At 38.3% G+C, this 24,435-nt stretch overlaps 1 protein-coding gene across 1 annotated transcript in view; it reads right to left on the reverse strand.

Moving 5' to 3' along the window:
• ELF5 (E74 like ETS transcription factor 5) overlaps window positions 1-24,435 on the reverse strand; it is an 85,684-nt gene that overhangs the window by 19,347 nt on the left and 41,902 nt on the right. Inside the window, exons 2-4 of the mRNA XM_053688931.1 lie at window positions 20,636-20,753; window positions 5,260-5,493; window positions 3,433-3,483 (exon numbers count right to left, since the gene is read on the reverse strand). Of these exons, the coding sequence (XP_053544906.1) occupies window positions 3,433-3,483; window positions 5,260-5,493; window positions 20,636-20,750 (400 nt within the window). The 5' untranslated portion in view covers window positions 20,751-20,753. The remainder of the gene's footprint in view (window positions 1-3,432; window positions 3,484-5,259; window positions 5,494-20,635; window positions 20,754-24,435) is intronic.

The following is a 24,435-nucleotide window of genomic DNA, read 5'->3' on the forward strand; positions in this document are numbered from 1 at the left end:
AAAAAGAAAGATGATCCCTTTATTACCCATTCCCCAGTTTTGCATAACCAACACAGTTATAAAAATATACGCTTTTACCTAAGCTTCTGCTGGCTGCCCCCTTATTTCAGTTCTTTTGACAGACATGCAGTTTAGCCAATCAGTGCTCACTCCTAGGTCACTTTACGTGCATGAGCTCAATGTTATCTATATGAAACATGTGAACTAATGCCCTCTAGTGGTCAAAATGTATTCAGATTAGAGGCAGTCTTCAAGGTCTAAGAAATTAGCATATGAACCTCCTAGTCTTAGCTTTCAACTAAGAATACCAAGAGAACAAAGCAAAATTGGTGATAAAAGTAAATTGGGAAGTTGTTTAAAATTGCATGCCCTATTTAAAACATGAAAGGTTTTTTTGGACTTGACTGTCCCTTTAAGGACTTTAGTCAAAGACCTATGCCAACATTTGAAAGAAGTAATAGATAAAATAGTGAGAGCAAACATAGGTCCAGGTAAAATGCAGAAACAAATCTTTTTTTTATCTACTCCAAAATTGTTTTCTTATCCATACCTGAATTGTAGCAACTGTATCAATATGATTAGGGAAGGGGGGATTTCTCTATCATCCCCAGACTGATAAGAAATATAAAATTGCAGGGTACTACACATGTAATACAGATTATGTGATATATCTAATGAAATGCCCCTGTTCTAAAGTGTAAACAGGTGAATAGAGTCATAGGGGCCGAATTATCAAGCTTCGAATGGAGCTTGATGCCCCATGTTTCCGTGTGAGCCGCCGGAAACAGCAGTTATTAAGCAGCGGTCTTAAGACTGCTGCTCCATAACCGGCCTGCTGTCTCTGAGGCTGCGGTCTGCAATCCGCCCGATTCTATATGATCGGGCTGATTGACACCCCCTGCTAGTGGCCGATTGGCCGCGAATCTGAAGGGGGCGGCATTGCACAAGCAGTTCACTAGAACTGCTTTTGCAATGTTAAATACGCTGTCGGCATTCAGGGATGTCTGTCGGACATGATATGCTACAGCGTATCATGTCGGACAGACATTGATAAATCGGCCCCATAGGGTCTGAGATTAGGATTATAGAACACAAGTCAAATATTAGACAAAGGGACAGACAGACAGGCCCCGGTGGCCAATCATTTTATGGAGGCAGGACAGACTATATCACAACTTAGATTCCCAGTGGCTGAACTCGTACAAAGACCAAGAAGAGGAGGAGAAAGGATTAAATTATTAAAAGGCAGGGAGACTTTTTAGATACATAGGCTACAAACAATTCCTAATAGCAAGAATAAAGATATTAATTGGAACCCTTTCTTAAGATGAGTTTCTAAAGTGAGATGGAATAGGTACAATAAGATACATTTGTAACCAATATTCCATAAATTGCAAATATAAACATGAGAATAGCTAGAATGGTTAAAGGGACATGAAACCCAATTTTTTTCTTTCATGCTTTAGCTAAAGCATGCAATTGTAAACATTTTTCTCAATTACTTCTATTATCAATTTAGCTTTATTCACTTGTTATCCTTTTTTGAAGGAGCAGTAATGCACTACTGGGAACTAGCTGAACACATCAAAAAACATACAATAAAGCTGTGCTTCTCCCCTTATTGGCGTAAATGGTATAGTGAACTGATTAATTAATGGGCAAACAAACTTTCTATCAGTTTGATACCAATATATATAAAATTCAGATGTCTCTGCCAAATGAGTGCATGAATAAACGAGATAGACAGTCAAAACAGTCCAAGTAGATATATAAATAAATAAAATCAGTTGTAGGAAGCAAAATACAAATAAAATGAAAATGAAAAATACTTCCCAACTATAGTTGAAATACGTGGGTGCTGCTCTGGTATGGATTTCAGAGCTGTGCTCCTGCTCCTAGGGACAAACTGTGAAAATACAAAAGAGAACAGAGTGCATTCCACTCTGAGTAATATTGTTTAATTAAGACACAAATGAAAAACGCAATAAGTTGCACGTACAAAATGTTAGAATTTAACAGGCACAATCACCACATCACAAAATTCTTAACCGGTTTCCGCTGGATCTGCAATCCGTCACCCTGTCCTTGCGCTCATCTGAGGGACTTCCGTATCCTCCACAGGAAAACTGCACCTGACCAGGGGATACGCCAACGTGAAGACCCGGTGTGACCAGGGACGTGGTAGAGCCGAAAAGAGAGTCTCTATGCGTTTCGTCAGGTAACGTCCTGACTTTCTCAAGAGTAGTATAAGAACGTTCACCGCTGATGCTGTTTAAAAGTCCCGGGCTTGACACATCTCCAGTGCTAAACGGCCCGTCATTGGGGAACTCAGGATAGGCTGATAAGTGTATAATACACGCAAAGTCTGCATCAGCGCTGTCACAACATAACACACATATCTTGTTCAGGCCTCCTCCTACTTGAGGGACAGGGACAGGAAGTAAAGGACACTTTTGTCGGCTGTGTAATGAAGCTTTTACTCCGCGAGCAGCGCCTCCTTTCTAAGATCAAACACAGAATTCACTTCCAGTCACTTCTTCGTTTGTCAAAGAATAAAAATCCTGCAGCGTACTTTATCCTCTGGGTTTGATGGATTCTTTCAAACACTAAAATCTGACCTCATTCATATACATTCATACATAGATATATACAGCTCCAGGACAGGGCGTGCACCATACATCACCCAATGAACTGGAGCCAATGACGGGCCGTTTAGCACTGGAGGTGTGTCAAGGCCGGGACTTTTAAACAGCAGTCAGGACGTTACCTGACGAAACGCATAGAGACTCTCTTTTCGGCTCTACCACGTCCCTGGTCACACCGGGTCTTCATGTTGGCGTATCCCCTGGTCAGGCGCAGTTTTCCTGTGGAGGTTCCGGAAGTCCCTCAGATGAGTGCAAGGACAGGGTGACGGATTGCAGATCCAGCGGAAACCGGTTAAGAACTTTGTGGTGATTGTGCCTGTTAAATTCTAACATTTTGTACGTGCAACTTATTGCGCTTTTTATTTGTGTCTTAATTAAACAATATTACTCTTAGAGTGGGATGCGCTCTGTTCTCTTTTGTATTTTAGCTGAACACATCGGCAAGCCAATCACAAGAGGCATATATTTGCAGACATCAATCAGCAGCTAGCTCCAATCTCCCGAGCCTATCTAGATATGCTTTTCATGAGATACCAACAGAATAAAGTAAACCGGAGCAAAGAAGTAGAAGATATGATTAAGGTTGTATAAATCTGTTGAATTTGCTTTAAATGCCCCACTACCCAGTGTTACCTCATTTGGAAAATTATTTTTATAAATTTGCTAAATTATTTTCATTAAGTAAGATGTGAACTTATAATTATGTGAAAGATTTATTTACAGGCAACAAGAGCACTAACTGCTTCTATAGAATACCAATATCAACAGTTATTCAATTAGCACTTACTGTATGTGCTGATGGATTCCTTCTCTTCTGTGGTTCCAAGAATGGAGACTCCTGAAAAAAATGAAATTTTGTATACAAAGTGACTGCCAGATGCCAGAACCTTAGAGTTCCTCCCTATACAAGACTTTACATACTTACTGTAGTCATCTTCCATCTAGTGTGCACTTGTGTCAGTTATGGGTCACTTGTGTCAGTTATGGGTCATGTGACTTTCCTACCTTAGAGTTCCTCCCTATATAAGACAATCCAACCCTACTGTAGTCACCTTCCTATCTGGTGTACCCTTTTGTTTGTTATAAGTCATTTGCCTTTCCTACCCTAGAGTTCCTCCCTATTCCAGACAATCCATCCCTTCTGTAGTCAACTTCCCATCTAGTGTACTGTGACCTTGTGTCAATTAAGGGTCATGTGACTCTCCTATACTAGAGTTCCTCCCCATACAAGACAATCCATCACTACTGTAGTCCTCTTCCCATCTAGTGTGCCCTTGTTTCAGTTATAGGCCATGTGACTCTCCTACCCATACAAGACAATCCATCACTACTGTAGCATTCATCCCATCTAGTGTGCCCTTGTGTCAGTTATGGGTCATCTGACTCTCATACCCTAGAGTTCATCCCCATACAAGACAATCCATCCCTACTGTAGTCATTTTTCCATATAGTGTGCACTTGTGTCAGTTATGGGTCATGTGACTCTAATACCCTAGAGTTCATCTCTATATAAGACAAATCCATCTCTACTGTAGTCATCTTCCCATCTAGTGTGCCCTTGTTTCAGTTATGGGTCATGTGACTCTCCTACCCATACAAGACAATCCATCCCTACTGTTGCATTCATCCCATCTAGTGTGCCCTTGTCTCAGTAATGGGTCATCTGACTTTCAAACCCTAGAGTTAATCTCTATAGAAGTTAACCCATCACTACTGTATTCATCTTCCCATCTAGTGTGTCCTTGTAACAATTAAGAGTCATGTTACTCTCCTACCCTAGAGTTCCTCCCCATACAAGGCAATCCATCACTACTTTAGTCATCTTCCCATCTAGTGTGCCCTTGTTTCAGTTATGGGTCATGTGACTCTCCTACCCATACAAGACAATCCATCACTATTGTAGCATTCTTCCCATCTAGTGTGCCCTTGTGTCAGTTATGGATCATCTGGCTCTCATACCCTATAGTTAATCTACATACAATACAATCCATCCCTACTGTAGTCATCTTCCCATCTAGTGTGCCCTTGTGTTCATTATGGGTCATGTAACTCTCCTACCCATACAAGACAATCCATCACTACTGTAGCATTCATCCCATCTAGTGTGCCCTTGTGTCAGTCATTTGACTCTGCAACCCTAGAGTTCATCTCCATACAAGACAATCAATCCTTTCTGTAGCCATCTTCCTATATAGTGTGTCTTTGTGTCACTACCTTAGAGTTGTACCCAGAGCCACAAGAGTGACAGTCCCTACCTATGATTGATAACCTGTAACAGACACAAAATGTGTAATATTAATATAATATTCTGTTTATATGTTTAAATTGATTAAATAAACTTTTCTGGTTTTAACCAACAGTCTAACCATGTGTGGCTTTATCTTGTTTTCTTGACAGTCCCTTCATCTCATTACATAGCTTCCTAGGGTTTATTATCCATCAGGAGAACTAAGGACCCCCAGTCACACAGAACTTTCTTTCTTAAAATACCTTTTGAATTACTGACACTTTGGACCTCTGCTGTTCCACCTTTGTCAGTAGTACCCCGTCTATTATGTAATTTTTTTTCTGACATATAAAACATTTTTCTTTAAAATCAATACACTGTTCATACCATGTGTTCGAATATCCTGCAGAAGGCTATAGAGGTGCTGACCACACACTCCTGCTGCATTTGTGAAGTCCTCTTTAGTCATCGTACACAGCTGCAAACCTGACACATCGAAGCAGGAGAAGGGAATGCAAGTGGCATCCAGTTTATAGCTGTCACAGCAATACTGAAGCCAGTCGCAAACATGATTCCTTGTCCAGTGTTCTGGGGGCACTGACGTCCAAAGAGGGGGAACACCTTGAGAATCAGAAGGAACAAAAGAAGACTAATTTGGTTGCGTTGTATCACTCATGTCAGCGGACTCTTTTTACAAGTTTATTTTATCAAATGTAGATGAAGATTTCTGAGTAAGGAGAAGGTGCAGTGAGATGTTAAATTTTAACATGTCAAAGCATTATGTTTATGCACTTGTTTTATGCAGGGGTCAAGTCCTACAAAATAATGTTGGAACTCATCAAGACTTTCACCCCCCTCACAATTAATATTGTTTTATACACACACACACACACACACACTGTATTTATATGTATATAATCTATACTCTGGTTAATGAAAGCAAATTAAAACCAATGAAGGGCTGAATAGTTGCCTTTGGGCCTGAGGATGGACACCCATGGTTACATTTTTACATGACATGGGTGAAATTTTTATTTGTAATTTAGGATCCAACTGATACTGAATACTGAGAAGCCAGACACACACTTGTTAGAACTAATGAAGGGGCATTTGTATATAGATGATGTTGAATAATAAAAAAAAACTTAGTAAAATTTTAGGAGATGTTTTTCCCTGGCTCTCAGGATGTGTAAGGCTCTGTAATGTAAACATCTGATATGATTTTGATAAGGTTTGTGTGTGCACTCATTCTGCAGTAAGAAACAATGATAATGGGATTTAAAGTAGAATTATGGTCACAAGGTGACAGAGTGTAATTTTATTTTACCATTAACACATATACCAAGTAAATGTGAAGCAATTAACACTGGCAGAGGAAGCAGGAGACATGAGGGCACAGTAACATTGAAAGCAAAACAGGTCACCTTGCACTTTGGGATGAAACTGGTAAGGTTGAGTCTGCAGCAAATTATTTTGAACAGGTCAGCATTCTGCAGAGAATCTGGCCTGCTAATGCTATTAGATTATGTATAGGGGGATGGGTAGTGCTGGGCTATTAAATTATGTATAGGAGTATGGATAGACTATGTATAGGGGATAGATAGTGCTGGGCTATTAGATTATGTATAGGGGGATAAATAATGCTGGGCTTTTAGATTATGTATAGGGGATGGATAGTGCTGGGCTATTAGATAATGTATAGGGGATAGATAGTGCTGGGCTATTAGACTATGTAAAGGGGGATGGATAGTGCTGGGCTATTAGATTATGTATGGGGGTGGATAGTGCTGGGCTATTAGATAATGTTTAGGGGATAGATAGTGCTGGGCTATTAGATTATGTATAGGGGGATGGGTAGTGCTGGGCTATTAGATTATGTATAGGGGTGAATAGTGCTGGGGTATTAGACTATGTATAGGGGATGCAAAGTGCTGGGCTATTACATTTTGTATAGGGGATAGATAGTACTGGGCTATTAGATTATTTATATGGGGATGGATAGTGCTTGGTTATTAGATTATTTATAAGTGGATGGATAGTGATGAGCTATTAGATTATGTATAGGGGGATGGATAGTGCTGGGCTATTAGATTATGTATAGGGGGATAGATAGTGATGTGCTATTAAATTATGTATAGGGGTGGATAATGCTGGGCTATTAGACTATGTATAGGAGGATCTAATAGCCCAGCACTATTCATCCCCCTATACATAATCTAATAGCCCAGCACTATTCATCCCCCTATACATACTCTAATAGCACAGCACTATCTATCCCTTATACATAGTCTAATAGCCCAGCACTATCTATCCTTCTATACATAATCTAATTGCCCAGCACTATTCACCCCTGTACATAATCTAATAGCCCAGCACTATCCATTCCCCTATACATAGTCTAATAGCCCAACACTATCTAGCCCCTATACATAATCTAATAGCCCAGCACGATCCACCCCCTCTATATAATCTAATAGCCCAGCACTATTCACCCTCTATACATAATCTAATAACCCAGCACTATCCACCCCCTTATACATAGTCTAATAGCCTAGCACTATCTATCCCCTATACATAATCTAATAGCCTAGCACTATCCATCCCCCTATATAAAATGTAATAGCGCAGCACTATGCATCCCATATACATAATCTAATAGCCTAGCACTATCCAGTATCCATCCCCCTATATAAAATAGAATAGCCGCCTAGCACTATGCATCCCCCTATACCTAAACTAATAGCCCATCGCTATATATCCCTTATACATAGTTTAATAGCCCAACACTATCTATCCCCTATACATAGTCTACTAGCCCAACACTATCCATCCCCCTATATATAATCTAATAGCTCAGCACTATCTATCCCCCTATACTTAATCTATTAGCCCAGCACTATCTATCCCCTATACATAATCTAATAGCGCAGCACTATCCACCCCCTTATATAAAATCTAATAGCCCAGCACTATCCATCCCCCTATACAAAATCTAATAGCCCATCACTATCCATCCCCCTATACATAATGTAATAGCCCAGCACTATCTGCCCCACTATACATAATCTAATAGCCCAGCACTATCTATCCCCCTTTGCATAGTCTAATAGCCCAGCATTATCTACCCCTTTACATAATCTAATAGCCCAGCACTATTCATCCCCCTATACATAATCTAATAGCCCCGCACTATCTATCCCTTATACATAATCTAATAGCCCAGCACTATTCATCCCCTATACATAATCTAATAGCCCAGCACTATTCACTATTCATATAGTGCTGGGCTATTAGCCTATGTATAGGGGGATGGATAGTGCTGGACTATTAGATTATGTATAGGGGATGAACAGTGCTGAGCTCATAGATTATGTATAGGGGATAAATAGTGCTAGGCTAATAGATTATGTATAGGGGTAGATAGTGCTGGCCTATTAGTTTATGTATAGGGGAGGGATAGTGCTGGGCTATTAGATTTTGTATAGGGGATAGATAGTGCTGGGCTATTAGATTATATATAGGGGGTAGATAGTACTGGCCTATTAGATTATGTATAGGGGATGCATAGTGCTGGGCTATACGATTATGTATAGGGGGATGAATAGTGCTGGGCTATTATATTATATATAGGAGTATATAGTGCTGGCCTATTAGAATATATATAAGGGGTGGATAGGGCTGGGTTATTAGATTATGTATAGGGATAGATAGTGCTGGCCTATTAGATTATGTATAGGGGATGATAGCGCTGGCCTATTAGATTATGTATAGGGGATGGATAGTGTTGGCCTATTAGATTATGTATAGGGGATGGATAGTGCTGGCCTATTAGATTATGTATAGGGGATAGATAGTGCTGGGCTATTAAATTATGTATAGGGGGATAAATAGTGCTGGGTTATTAGATTACACATAGGGGGATACATAGTGCTGGGCTATTAGATTATGTATAGGGGGATGAATAGTGCTGGGCTATTAGATTATACATAGGGGGTGGATAGTGCTGGACTATTAGATTATGTATAGGGGGATGAATAGTAACATAGTAACATAGTAGATAAGGTTGAAAAAAGACTGAAATCCATCGAGTTCAACCTATACAAATCTAAAATACTACAAAAAGCTCCAGTTAATCTTAAATAACCCCACTAAAAGGTGACTCATTTAATACTACCAAGCATATCCATGAATTTTGTTTATATACAGAAATGTATCCAGACTATTTTTAAATGTATCTAGGGTATTGGCATTCACTACCTCCTTTGGTAATGAGTTCCACAATTTTATTGCTCTTACAGTGAAAAAACGTTTCCGTTGCAGGAGATTAAAAAATCTCCTTTCCTCCAACCTTAAATTGTGACCTCTTTGTCAGAAACAATTTTCTTGGAATAAACAGAGCTTCTGCCATCTCTGAATATGGGCCTTGAATATATTTATATAAAGTAATCATGTCACCTCTCAAGCACCTTTTTTCTAAAGAAAACAGACCCAGTTTGGCTAGCCTCTCCTCATATGAGATTAATGGATAGTCTAATAGCCCAGCACTATCTATCCCCTATATATAGTCTAACAGCCCAGAACTATCTATCCCCCTATACATAATTTAATAGCCCAGCACTATCCATCCCATATACATAATATAATAGCCCAGCACTATCCATCCCCTATAAATAATCTAATAGCCAGCACTATCCATCCCCTATACATAATCTAATAGGCCAGCATTATCTACCCCTATATACTGTATATATCCTAATAGCCCAGCACTATATATCCCCTATACATAATCTAATAGCCCAGCACTATCCATCCCTTATACATATTCAAATAGGCCAGCACTATCTACCCCTATATATAATCTAATAGCCCAGCACTATCTACCCCTATATATAATCTAATAGCCCAGCACTATCCATCCCCCTATACATAATGTAATAGCCCAGCACTATCCACCCCCTAAATAAAATCTAATAGCCCAGCACTATTTATCCCCTATACATAATCTAATAGCCCAGCACTATCCACCCCCTATACATAATCTAATAGGCCAGCACTATCTATCCCCCTATACATATTCTAATAGCCCAGTACTATTCATCCCTTATACATAATCTAATAACCCAGCACTATTCATCCCCCTTATACATTATCTAATAGCCCAGCACTATCCACCCCCCTATACATAATCTAAAAGCCAAGCACCCCTATACATAATCTAATAGCCCAGCACTATTTACTCCTATACATAATCTAACAGCCCAGCACTATCCATCCCCCTATACATAGTCTAATAGCCCAGCACTGTCTATCCCCTAGACATAATCTAATAGCCCAGCACTATCCATCCGCTATACATAATCTAATAGCCCAGCACTATTCACCCCTATACATAATCTAATAGCCCAGCTAGCACTATCCATCCCCCTATAAATAGTCTAATAGCCCAGCACTATCTATCCCCTATACATAATCTAATAGCCCAGCACTATCCATCCCCCTATGTAAAATCTAATAGCCCAGCACTATGCATCCCCTAAACATAATCTAATAGCCCAGCACTATCCATCCCCCTATACATAATCTAATAGCCCAGCACTATCCATCCCCCTATACATAATGTAATAGCCCATCACTATCCACTCCCTAAATAAAAATCTAATAGCCCAGCACTATCCATCCCCCTATACATAATGTAATAGCCCAGCACTATCCACACCCTAAATAAAATCTAATAACCCAGCACTATTCATCCCCCTATACATAATCTAATAGCCCAGCGCTATCCATTCCCCTATACATAATCTAATAGGCCAGCACTATCTATCCCCCTATACATAATCTAATAGCCCAGTACTATTCATCCCCTATACATAATCTAATAACCCAGCACTATCCAGGGCCGAGCTGGGACTAAAAAACAGCCCTGGAAAAATATGAAGACCAGTCCTATTTTCTGTTGAGTCAGTAAAATGCACATGTTCCATTTTTCTCAAAGGGCGTTACTGGAATACCCCTTCCCCCCAAAAAAAATCAACATAAATTATATTACTTTGTATTAACTAAAAGTGCCAGATTATTGTTATTTAGGCATCCTATAATCCAATTGCATCCATTAATCTCTCCTTTAAATTGGAGCTTTCCAGCCCCAGCTGCTGCAGCCCACCGGGAAATCTCCTGGTATCCTAGTAGGCCAATCCGGCCTTGGCACTATCCATCCCCCCTAAACATTATCTAATAGCCCAGCACTATCCATCCCCCTATACATAATCTAATAGCCCAGCACTATCCATCCCCCTATACATAATTTAATTGCCCAGCATTATTCATCCCCCTATACATAGTCTAATAGTCCAGCACAATCCATCCCCTATGCATAATCTAATATCGCAGCACTATCCCTTATACATAATCTAATAGCACATTACTATCTATCCCTATACATAATCTAATAGCCCAGCACTATTCATCCCCCTATACTAATAGCCCAGCCAGCACTATTAGGGTACAATTTGTACAGTAAGGATGGATTGCACCTGAATGACATCAGTGCTGGTGTGTTGGGGGAAAGGTTGGTAGCACGTTTAGAGAACCTTTTAAACTAGGCAAAGGGGGGGGAGGGTCAGTTAGAACACAATAGAACAGAGAGATCAGTCTGTGAATATGTCACTCCCTTAATATCTCAAGGAAGGGGTGACTTAAGAAATGTCACATTAGAAAGTATAGAGGAAAGCACACCAAGTAGCAGCAGAAAGCACATGAAAATTAAATGTATGACAACAAATGCAAAAAGCATGACATGTAAAATGGGTGAGCTGACGCTCTTAGTTGCAGAAGAGGTCTATGATGTTATCAGTATAACTGAAACGTGGTGGGATGATCCACATGACTGGGCAGTTAACTTAGAGGGGTATACTTTATTTAGGAGGGACAGGAATAATAAAAGGGGTGAAGGAATCTACATGTATATTAAACCTAACCTTAAACCTACAATAAGGGAAGATATTTATGATACAAGTGACAATGTAGAGACCCTGTGGGTTGAAATAAAGAGTGGGGGGACAAATCCTAAAAAAATATTACTAGGAACATGCTACAAGCCCCCTAACATTAGTGACCTGGAGGAAACTCAACTACTAATGCAAATAGGCAAGGCTGCTAATAACAGTGCTGTAATTATGGGAGATTTTAACTACCCTGATATAAACTGGGCCAATGAAACTAGTAATTCAGATAAGGGGGATAGATTTTTAAATGTTCTCAGGGATAACTTCTTGTCACAATTAATAGAGGAGCCAACTAGGAGTAAAGCTATATTGGATTTAGTGCTATCAAACAATACAGATATAATATCAAACATAGAAGTCAAAGAACATTTGGGTAACAGTGATCATAACATGGTCACATTTGAAATCTCTTTTCATATGCAGTGTCTTAAAGGTTTAACTAAGACTTTTAACTTCAAAAAAGCAAAATTCAACAATTTAAGGAAATCATTAAATAATATAAGTTGGGACAATGTATTCTCTAATAAAAATACAGAGGATAAATGGATAATATTTAAAACTTTGTTAAATAAATATACATATCAACAAATACCAAATGGTTATAAAAATAAAAAATCAAAGCCGTTGTGGATAAATAAAAATGTGTTAAGAGAAATTTGGAAAAAAAGTAGGGCATTTAAATTATTCGAAGAAAATAGTACAGACTCAACATACCATATTTATAAGGAATGTAACAATGCATGCAAAAAAAGCAATCAAATTAGCCAAAATTGAAAATAAAAAATTAATTGCAAAGGATTCTAAGTCTAACCCTAAAACGTTCTTTAAGTACATAGATAGCAAAAAATCTAAGAAGGATAATATAGGTACATTAAAATGCGTGGAGGGTAGCATGATAAATAATGACAGGGAGAAGGCTGTGGTACTAAACCAGTTTTTTTCTTCAGTATACACAAGAGAGGAACCATTGGATGATACTTTGGAACAAAATAGAACATGCCAGTCCATACCATTAACTGGGTTATGTTTAGATGATATCAGGAAAAAAACTGGATAATATTAAGGTAAATAAAACTCCAGGCCCAGATGGAATACACCCAAGGGTGTTAAGGGAACTTAGCACTGTTATAGACAAACCTCTACTCTTAATTTTTCAAGACTCATTATCCTCAGGCATGGTACCCCAGGATTGGCGTAAAGCTGATGTGGTGCCACTCTTCAAAAAGGGAAGCAGGGATGATCCAGGAAGCTATAGACCAGTTAGTCTGACATCAATAGTGGGGAAGATATTTGAAGGGATTATAAGGGATTATATTGATGAGCATATTCATGTAAACAAGATTATGAGTTCTAATCAGCATGGTTTTAGGAGAAATAGAAAATGTCAAACTAATCTAATTAGATTCTACGAGGAAGTAAGTAAAAATATAGATAAAGGGGAATCAGTTGATGTGATATACTTAGATTTTGCAATGCATTTGATACAGTGCCACATGAGAGATTAATGCACAAAATTAAGGGACTGGGAATAGCTGAAAATGTTAGCTCATGGATAAATAACTGGATAAAAGATAGGGAGCAACGAGTAGTAGTAAATGGATCATACTCAGATTGGACAAAGGTAATCAGTGGAGTCCCCCAGGGATCAGACTTAGCCAAACAGAGGAGGAAAGGGATTTGGGCGTAGTAATAGATAACAAGCTAAAGATGGGTGCACAATGCAGGGCAGCGGCTTCAAAGGCTAATAAGATACTAGCATGTATTAAAAGAGGCATTGATTTAAGGGAGGAAAGCATACTTCTGTCACTATATAAAGCCCTGGTAAGACCTCACCTTGAGTATGGAGTGCCGTTCTGGGGACCGATCGCAAAAAAAGATATTGCAGAACTAGAAAAAGTTCAGAGAAGGGCCACAAAGCTAATAAGGGGATTGGAGAAATTAACCTATGAGATTAATGGATGCTGTTAGATTATGTATAGGGGTAAATAGTGCTGGGCTATTAGATTATGTATAGGGGTGCTTGGCTATTAGATTATGTATAGGGGGATGGATAGTACTGGGCTATTAGATAATGTATATGGGGGGATGAATAGTGCTGGGTTATTAGATTATGTATAAGGGATGAATAGTACTGGGCTATTAGAATATGTATAGGGGGATAGATAGTGCTGGCCTATTAGATTATTATAGGGGGATGGATAGTGCTGGGCTATTAGATTATGTATAGGGGGATAAATAGTGCTGGGCTATTAGATTTTATTTAGGGGGTGGATAGTGCTGGGCTATTACATTATGTATAGGGGGATGGATAGTGCTGGGCTATTAGATTATATATAGGGGTAGATAGTGCTGGGCTATTAGATTATATATAGGGGTAGATAGTGCTGGCCTATTTGAATATGTATAAGGGATGGATAGTGCTGGGCTATTAGATTATGTATAGGCGATAGATAGTGCTGGGCTATTAGGATATATACAGTATATAGGGGGTAGATAATGCTGGAAAAGGGTGTGTGTACAAGCGCTAAGGTAATCCCCAAGCTGTATCCAAACAGAGATCCTAACCAACCTCCAAAAAATATGCACAAGTAGTAAGAAGTGAATACAGCGCCAACAAGAGGCCAAGGGATAAATATACTCACAGAGAGATAAAAGAAGATTATTTAATGAACCATGTTAAAAAGCATCAGTAATAAAAGACTATATATAAAAAATGTAAAAAGCACATATAAATAAAATTACAAATACAGGAATATCTTACAGAAGCGGCTCAAAGGGCCAAAGCTGATAATTACAATAAAAACAGAGGTAATAACAGGTGATCAGTGTGAGTGGTACACCAGAATAAGAGTGTATACTGATAAAACAGAATTAGCCTAAGTACAACTGTAGCAAGTGCATCAAGCAAAAAACTAATAAACAATAATACAAACAATAGTGTTCAAAATTAGTGTTAGAAAAATAGTGTTCCAAAAAATAGAAAAATGCACTGCAGTGCAAAGAAAAAAGGGGGGTAGCAAAATAATTGTATAGATACAACCAAATAGTGAGGGAGTGCAAATGGATATAAAATGCTAGCTACTTAATCCAGTGAGGTTAAGATATAATTAAATAAAATACACAATATGCAATAACATAAAAAATAAAATACACAATATGCAATAACATAAAAAATAAAAAATAAAATATAAAATATAATCCAAAAAAGTGTTCAAAAAGTTGATCAACAAATGTTAGTGAAGAACAAAAATAAGTCAATCAAAACTAAAAAATGGAAAAAATGGGTGATGAAAAGCAAGGTGAAAGTGAGGAAATTGATTCCTTCCAATGTTAGTTACTTTAACAGATCCAAATTCCTGAGTGTGGTTGCTGAAGTAGCTGATTGGATCCTAGCACCTGTCAGCTGCTCCTATGGTATCCTAAAAAGTGTCCCTGTAAAAAAAAGAAATTCACAACATAGTGTATCCAATATGAGAATGAAGTAAAGATTAAAGTAATGCTTACCAATATGTCAACGCGTTTCTGCCCTCAAAAAAGGGCCTTTCTCAAGACTCTTGAGAAAGTGTCTTGAGAAAGGCCCTTTTTTGAGGGCAGAAACGCGTTGACATATTGGTAAGCATTACTTTAATCTTTACTTCATTCTCATATTGGATACACTATGTTGTGAATTTCTTTTTTTTACAGGGACACTTTTTAGGATACCATAGGAGCAGCTGACAGGTGCTAGGATCCAATCAGCTACTTCAGCAACCACACTCAGGAATTTGGATCTGTTAAAGTAACTAACATTGGAAGGAATCAATTTCCTCACTTTCACCTTGCTTTTCATCACCCATTTTTTCCATTTTTTAGTTTTGATTGACTTATTTTTGTTCATCACTAACATTTGTTGATCAACTTTTTGAACACTTTTTTGGATTATATTTTATATTTTATTTTTTATTTTTTATGTTATTGCATATTGTGCATTTTATTTTTTATGTTATTGCATATTGTGTATTTTATTTAATTATATCTTAACCTCACTGGATTAAGTAGCTAGCATTTTTATATCCATTTGCACTCACTCACTATTTGATTGTATCTATACAATTATTTTGCTACCCCCCTTTATTTTTTACACTGCAGTGCATTTTTCTATTTTTTGGAACACTATTTTTCTAACACTAATTTTGAACACTATTGTTTGTATTATTGTTTATTATTTTTTTGCTTGATGCACTTGCTACAGTTGTACTTAGGCTAATTCTGTTTTATCAGTATACACTCTTATTCTGGTGTACCACTCACACTGATCACCTGTTATTACCTCTGTTTTTATTTTATTGTAATTATCAGCTTTGGCCCTTTGAGCCGCTTCTGTAAGATATTCCTGTATTTGTAATTTTATTTATATGTGCTTTTTACATTTTTTATATATAGTCTTTTATTACTGATGCTTTTTAACATGGTTCATTAAATAATCTTCTTTTATCTCTCTGTGAGTATATTTATCCCTTGGCCTCTTGTTGGCGCTGTATTCACTTCTTACTACTGGTAGATAATGCTGGCCTATTAGATTATGTATAGGGGATGGATAGTGCTGGCTATTAGATTATGTATAGGGGATGGATAGTGCTGGGCTATTATATTATGTATATGGGATGGATAGTGCTGGGCTATTAAATTATGTATAGGGGGATAGATAGTTCTGGGCTATTAGACTATATATAGGGGATAGATAGTGCTGGGCTATTAGACTATGTATAGGGGATACATAGTTATGGGCTATTAGATTATGTATAGGGGGATGCATAGTGCTGGGCTATTAGATTTTATATAGGGAGATGGATAGTGCTGTGCTATTAGATTATGTATAGGGGATAGATAGTGCTGGGCTATAAAACTATGTATAGGGGATGGATAGTGGTATCTTGGCTATTAGATTATGTATAGGGGTGAATAGTGCTGGGCTATTAGATTATGTATAGCGGATGGATAGTGCTAGGCTATTAGATTATGTATAGGGGATAGATAGTGCTGGGCTATTAGACTATTTATAGGGGGATGAATAGTGCTGGGCTATTAGATTATGTATAGGGGATGAATAGTGCTGGGCTAATAGATTATGTATAGGGGGATGAATAGTGCTGGGCTATAAGATTATGTATAGGGGTATGAATAGTGCTGGGCTATTAGATTATGTATAGCGGATGGATAGTGCTAGGCTATTAGATTATGTATAGGGGGATGGATAGTGCTGGGCTATTAGATTATGAATAGTGCTGGGCTAATAATGCTGGGCTTTTAGATTATGTATATGGGATAGATAGTGCTGGGCTATTAGATTATGTATAGGGGATAGATATTGCTGGGCTATTAGATTATGTATAGGGGATGAATAGTGCTGGGCTATTGGATTATGTATATAGGGGTAGATAGTGCTGGGCTATTAGATTATGAATAGGGGATAGATAGTGCTGGGCTATTAGGCAATACATAGGGGGATAGATAGTGCTGGGCTATTAGATTATGTATATGGGGATTAATATGCTGGGCTATTAGATTATATATAGGGGATAGATAGTGCTGGGCTATTAGATTATGTATAGGAGATAGATAGTACTGGGCTATTAGATTATGTATCGGGGATATATATTGTTGGGCTATTAGATTATGTGTAGGGGATAGATAGTGCTGGGTTATTAGATTATGTTTAGGGTCTAGATAGTGCTTGGCTATTAGATTATGTATAGGGGATAGATAGTGCTGGGCTATTAGATTATGTATAGGGGGATGGATAGTGATGGGCAATTAGATTATGTATACATTGATAGTGCTGGGCTATTAGATTATACATAGGGGGTGAATAGTGCAGGGCTATTAGATTATATGTAGGGGGATGAATAGTGCTGAGCTATTAGATTATGTATAGGGGATAGATAGTGCTGGGCTATTAGGTTATGTATAGGGGATAGATAGTGCTGGGCTATTAGGTTATGTATAGGGGATAGATAGTGCTGGGCTATTAGGTTATGTATAGGGGATAGATAGTGCTGGGCTATTTGATTATGTATAGGGAGAACAGGATACCTAATAAAATATTACAATGAGTGAGTCTCCTGCCTGCACAGACCTGCACTGCTTATTTGTTTATGTGCAATAGGGAAAATTCCCAAACTGTTTTGTTGCTACAAATAGAGCAGCAGATGATTAATTTCTGATCACACCTGCGGATTTAGGGACGTGCAGGATGGGAGAGTCTGTTTATCCCAGGACATATCCTAGCAACAGTGCAGGAGTAGTGCACACATCAGGAGAACCCTGAAATCCATCTACTGGGGATCATATCATTTTTCACTCATCATGTGATGCATCCATAAAACTCATTCCGTACAGTGAGAGTGTGATTTACAATTCCAGTTCCCAGGCGTTGTGGAGGTTTAGGAGTTAATAGTACAGTGGGTACTTTGCGATGTGGAGGTGTGGTGGTTTAGGGGTTAATAGTGTAGATTTGTACTATGCGGTGAGCTATGTGATGGTTTAGGGGGTTTTGGCAATTTGGGCTAGTGCGTGAGTAAGCATGTTTGTTTTTTTCCACTTTTCTCCATTGAAGTCTATGGGGGTTATGTTAATGCGGTCGCGACATTCTAACATTTTTACTTTCAACTTCTAATATGTGGACTACCAGATGCAAACAAAGAGCCAAAGTCGAGAGTAGTTAGTGTGCAAGCTAAAGATTGCTACACTCATAATCTAGCTCTAAAACCATCTCATGCACCTCCTGCTAATCATGGTCCGCCATATTGATACTTATGTTACACTGCAGGTATGTGAAGGAGAGTTACTGCACTAAATACATCTCATGCACCTCCCGCTAATTATGGTGCTGCCATATTGGTACCTAGGTTACACTGCAGGTATGTGAAGGAGAATAAGTTCATATTATACACAAAATACATCTCATGCACCTCCCGCTAATTATGGTGCTGCCATATTAGTACCTAGGTTACACTGCAGGCATGTGAAAGAGAGTTACTGCACATTATACACTAAATACATCTCATGCACCTCCTGCTAATCATGGTGCTGACATATTAGTACCTAGGTTACACTGCAGGTATGTGAAGGAGAGTTACTGCACATACACTAAATACATCTCATGCACCTCCTGCTAATCATGGTGCTGACATATTGGTACCTAGGTTACACTGCAGGTATGTGAAGGAGAGTTACTGCACATTATACATTAAATACATCTCATGCACCTCCTGCTAATCATGGTGCTGACATATTGGTACCTAAGTTACACTGCAGGTATGTGAAGGAGAGTTACTGCACATACACTAAATACATCTCATGCACCTCCTGCTAATCATGGTGCTGACATATTGGTACCTAGGTTACACTGCAGGTATGTGCAGGAGAGTGACTGCACATTATACATTAAATACATCTCATGCACCTCCTGCTAATCATGGTGCTGACATATTGGTACCTAAGTTACACTGCAGGTATGTGAAGGAGAGTTACTGCACATTATACATTAAATACATCTCATGCACCTCCTGCTAATCATGGTGCTGACATATTAGTACCTAGGTTACACTGTAGGTATCTGAAGGAGAGTTACTGCATATTATACACAAAATACATCTCATGCACATCCTGCTAATCATGGTGCTGCCATATTAGTACCTAGGTTACACTGCAGGTATGTGCAGGAGAGTTACTGCACATTATACATTAAATACATCTCATGCACCTCCTGCTAATCATGGTGCTGACATATTGGTACCTAAGTTACACTGCAGGTATGTGAAGGAGAGTTACTGCACATTATACACTAAATACATCTCTTGCACCTCCTGCTAATCATGGTGCTGACATATTAGTACCTAGGTTACACTGCAGGTACGTGAAGGAGAGTTACTGCACATTATACACTAAATACATGTCATGCACCTCCTGCTAATCATGGTGCTGATATATTGGTACCTAAGTTACACTGCAGGTATGTGAAGGAGAGTTACTGCACATTATACACTAAATACATCTCATGAACCTCCTGCTAATCATGGTGCTGCCATATTGGTACCTAAGTTACACTGCAGGTATATGAAAGAGAGTTACTGCACATACACTAAATACATCTCATGCACCTCCTGCTAATCATGGTGCTGACATATTGGTACCTAAGTTACACTGCAGGTATGTGAAGGAGAGTTACTGCACATTATATACTAAATACATGTCATGAACCTCCTGCTAATCATGGTGCTGACATATTGGTACCTAGGTTACACTGCAGGTATGTGAAGGAGAGTTACTGCACATTATACACTAAATACATCTCATGCACCTCCTGCTAATCATAGATTTAAACATGGCGGCACCCATGACTAGAGGGAGACAGGAATAACCTCTATATTATTCTTGTAAAATGTATTTAGTGGTTAATGTCTCTTTAAGTAACAGTAGTGAAAATCATTAATATGTTGGGCTGAACTAACAGCTGCTATACCTCTGGTATATATCATTATCCCACACCTGGCATCAGTGGATTTGTGCTGCCCTAGGCATTGGGAACTCACCCCCATATGTGCCTCATATATTTCTCACCACACAGAGGGTCAGGCACCATCACTAGACATCCGGGGCTCACTGATTTGTAAGAAAATTAGTAAATAAAACAACTAGAGATTGTGCCACAAAGCTACACTTCCCAATCATTCTGCCCTAGGCACAGACCCTCATCCCGCCTGCCATAGTGCTCATACCTGGTGACAAATCATTGCTTGTTGGGTCAATGTCACTGCACAAAAATTCTGTCCAAGAGAAGTGAGCTTCAGGAAACACTGGAATCAATGTGCCGTAGGTAAAAGACTCTTTCATCTCCTGTAACAGAATATGTCACATGTAATTTCATCTGTAACAGAATAGGTCACATGTAATGTCATCTGAAACACAATATAATGTAATGTCATCTGTAACAGAATATGTCACGTGTAATGTCATCTGAAACACAATATAATGTAATGTCATCTGTAACAGAATATGTCACGTGTAATGTCATCTGAAACAATATGTCACATGTAATGTCATCTGTAACAGAATATGTCATGTGTAATGTCATCTGTAACAGAATATGTCACGTGTAATGTCATCTGAAACAATATGTCACATGTAATGTCATCTGTAACAGAATATGTCACGTGTAATGTCATCTGAAACAATATGTCACATGTAATGTCATCTGTAACAGAATATGTCACGTGTAATGTCATCTGAAACAATATGTCACATGTAATGTCATCTCTAACAGAATATGTCACGTGTAATGTCATCTGAAACAATATGTCACATGTAATGTCATCTGTAACAGAATATGTCACATGTAATGTCATCTGAAACACAATATAATGTAATGTCATCTGTAACAGAATATGTCACGTGTAATGTCACCTGTAACAGAATATATCACACGTAATGTCACCTGTAACAGAATATGTCACGTGTAATGTCATCTGAAACACAATATAATGTAATGTCATCTGTAACAGAATATGTCACGTGTAATGTCACCTGTAACAGAATATATCACACGTAATGTCATCTGTAACAGAATATGTCACGTGTAATGTCATCTGAAACACAATATAATGTAATGTCATCTGTAACAGAATATGTCACGTGTAATGTCATCTGAAACAATATGTCACATGTAATGTCATCTGTAACAGAATATGTCACTTTTAATGTCATCTGAAACACAATATAATGTAATGTCATCTCTAACAGAATATGTCACGTGTAATGTCATCTGAAACAATATGTCACATGTAATGTCATCTGTAACAGAATATGTCACTTTTAATGTCACCTGAAACACAATATATCACACATATCACCTGTAACATAATATATCACATGTAATGTCACCTGTAACAGAATATATCACACATAATGTCCCCTGTAACAGAATATGTCACATGTAATGTCCCCTTTAAACAGAATATGTCACATGATGTCACCTGTAACAAAACATGTCCCCTAAAATACAATGGGCTCAATGTATCTAGTGAAGGTGGACAGGGGCATACATATTTGCCCCTGTCTGCTCCAGCTCGACTCTGGCGGGCCACAATCTGCTGCTGGAATTTACCATTGAAACAGCACCCCCTGCCTGTCCGGACGAGAAAGGGAAGATTGAAATTTTCCACCTAAGAGGAGAAGAGGGTAGGAAGCAGCGGTCTGATAACCACTACTTGATAAATACTGGCTGCAGGTTCTCTTGTGAGAATCTGCAGTGGTAAGGGAGGAAAAGACTTGATAAATTGAGCCCAATATATCAAATGTAATGTCACCTGTAACAGAATATGTCACATGTAATGTCACCTGTAACAGAATATGTCACATGTAATGTCACCTGTAACAGAATATGTCACATGTAATGTCACCTGTAACAGAATATTTCTAACACCTGAGATCTCATATCTTTGACCCCTTATAACTTTTTTGTGCAATATTATTTTGTAATAATTTTTATTAGACAGTGTTATTATGAGTGTAACTGTATTGTGCAATGTATTTGCGAATGGTTTTGTGACACTTTTTTGTTTCTCAAAACAGTTAACCACAGCTCTGAGGATGTGCTATACCGACGAACGTTAACTTAAATTGCACTCAAGCGATCGCATTTACTTTCAACTTGTAATATGAGCGCAATTTAACTTGGGTGCAAATGAACGTGAAAACTCAATATCGTTTGCGCGCACACATTTGCGCTCCACTCGCAATCTAGTCCAATATGTCCCATGTAATATCACAATGCATATGCAACAAAATATATAACACTTTATATTACTTTTCTTGCAAACAGGTGAGAGAAATCTGTATAATGTTCCAGCTATTGATAACACAGGACCGGCAGTCATTGGATTCCATTTAATCAAAATAAAGAATGATGAGCAGCAGATGTCATATATTTGTCACTTATAAATCATCTAGTTCCCTCATCCAATACAGAGAAAGGCATAAGCCAATGTTAGCATCACATCCTCATCTTCACTCTGATTGGCTAGCTAAACATCCTTTGTAGCATAAAGACAAAAAGAAGGACAAAGGCGCCACATGTGTAGATCAATAAAAAACAGATAATCCAGATATGGACAAACACAGGGTACTCACAAATGGCAGATGGCACTCAGCTGTGATCACCTTGCTCAAGTGTAGCAGCTTTACCCACAGTCACATTTATATTTCTGGATCTTAAACTGAGAGTTCTTGTGGGTTTAATACTTGTCCCAGAAACAGCAGGCTGACTCTCTTTGCTGGGCTCTCCTGTTGACTTATTACTGCCTTTACTGGGCTCACCTGCCTGCTGATTACCCCCAGCCTATCTCACATTGCTGGGTTTGCTCAGTGAATAACAAGCAGCTGTCATTCTTTTTTACAGACACCTCTTCCAAAACAGATGTAACCAATAGGACCCTTCCTCTCCATACACGAGGACTGTGCTACATCAGCCAGCTGGTCTGATGCAGAATACCAGCCTGCCTCTACCGGCACAGCTGAGTGCCATCTCACTTGTGAGTATCCTGTGTTTGTCCATATCTGGATTATCTGGTTTTTATTGATCTACACATGTGGCGCCTTTGTCCTTCTTTTTGTCTTTATGCTACAGAGGTTCATCATTCCATCGGGTGAAGTCAGAGAGCTGCCTATTACGTTCTATGTTATTTTGTGGACATCCATTGGACTTTGATCACAACATCCAAAGACTGGTTATAATTATTATTTTCTGTTTGTGCTATATTATCATTTATATATTCAATTTTTTTATATACTATTTTATATTTTTTTTCATTGAGGTCATATATATATATATATATATTTATTACTTTAGTTTGTTTATTTTGTTTAGTGCCTCCTATAGGAGTCAGTGGTTTTAGAAGTTTTTTCTCTTTCACCGTTTTGACACTATCACTCCTTGTACACTAAACATCCTTGCATACTTTCTGCACGTGAATTGCACACTCTATCCCTGAATAGAAGCAAACAGATTTAAAATTGGTAGAACATTTTTTTAGTTTATTCCAAATATTTTCTTAGGTTTATTCAGAAGTCGTGGAGCCACAACTTTTGAAAATTGTGTGCATAAAAGGCACCAATCCCAATAAGTTGCCTGAGGAAGCAGTAAGAGACTTGCAGAAACGTCTGCCTTCCTACAGCCCCTATGATTCATCTTCATGGTCCAGCTACTAATGACATAGATGAGTCAGATAATGGTGCTAGTTGTTGATGCACCCATGTTACTGGAGATAAGAAATTATATAATCTTCTGGAAGCCAATGCTGAATCATTTCTTATTATTGCTAACCATAAGAATCTACTATCCACCAAATCCTCTAAATAGCTAAATCCTATTCAGGTTTGCTGGGTAGTGTGCTTTGTTTATTGATTTATGTTATGTTCTTATATTTCAGGTTGAAAGAATGTAAAGCAGATGCTTTGTCCAGACATGATTATAAACCTATAGATAAAGAAAAAGAAGGGCATCTCATTAGCCCACAATCCA

Source organism: Bombina bombina, chromosome 7 (assembly GCF_027579735.1).
Source record: "Bombina bombina isolate aBomBom1 chromosome 7, aBomBom1.pri, whole genome shotgun sequence".
Classification (NCBI taxonomy): domain Eukaryota; kingdom Metazoa; phylum Chordata; class Amphibia; order Anura; family Bombinatoridae; genus Bombina; species Bombina bombina.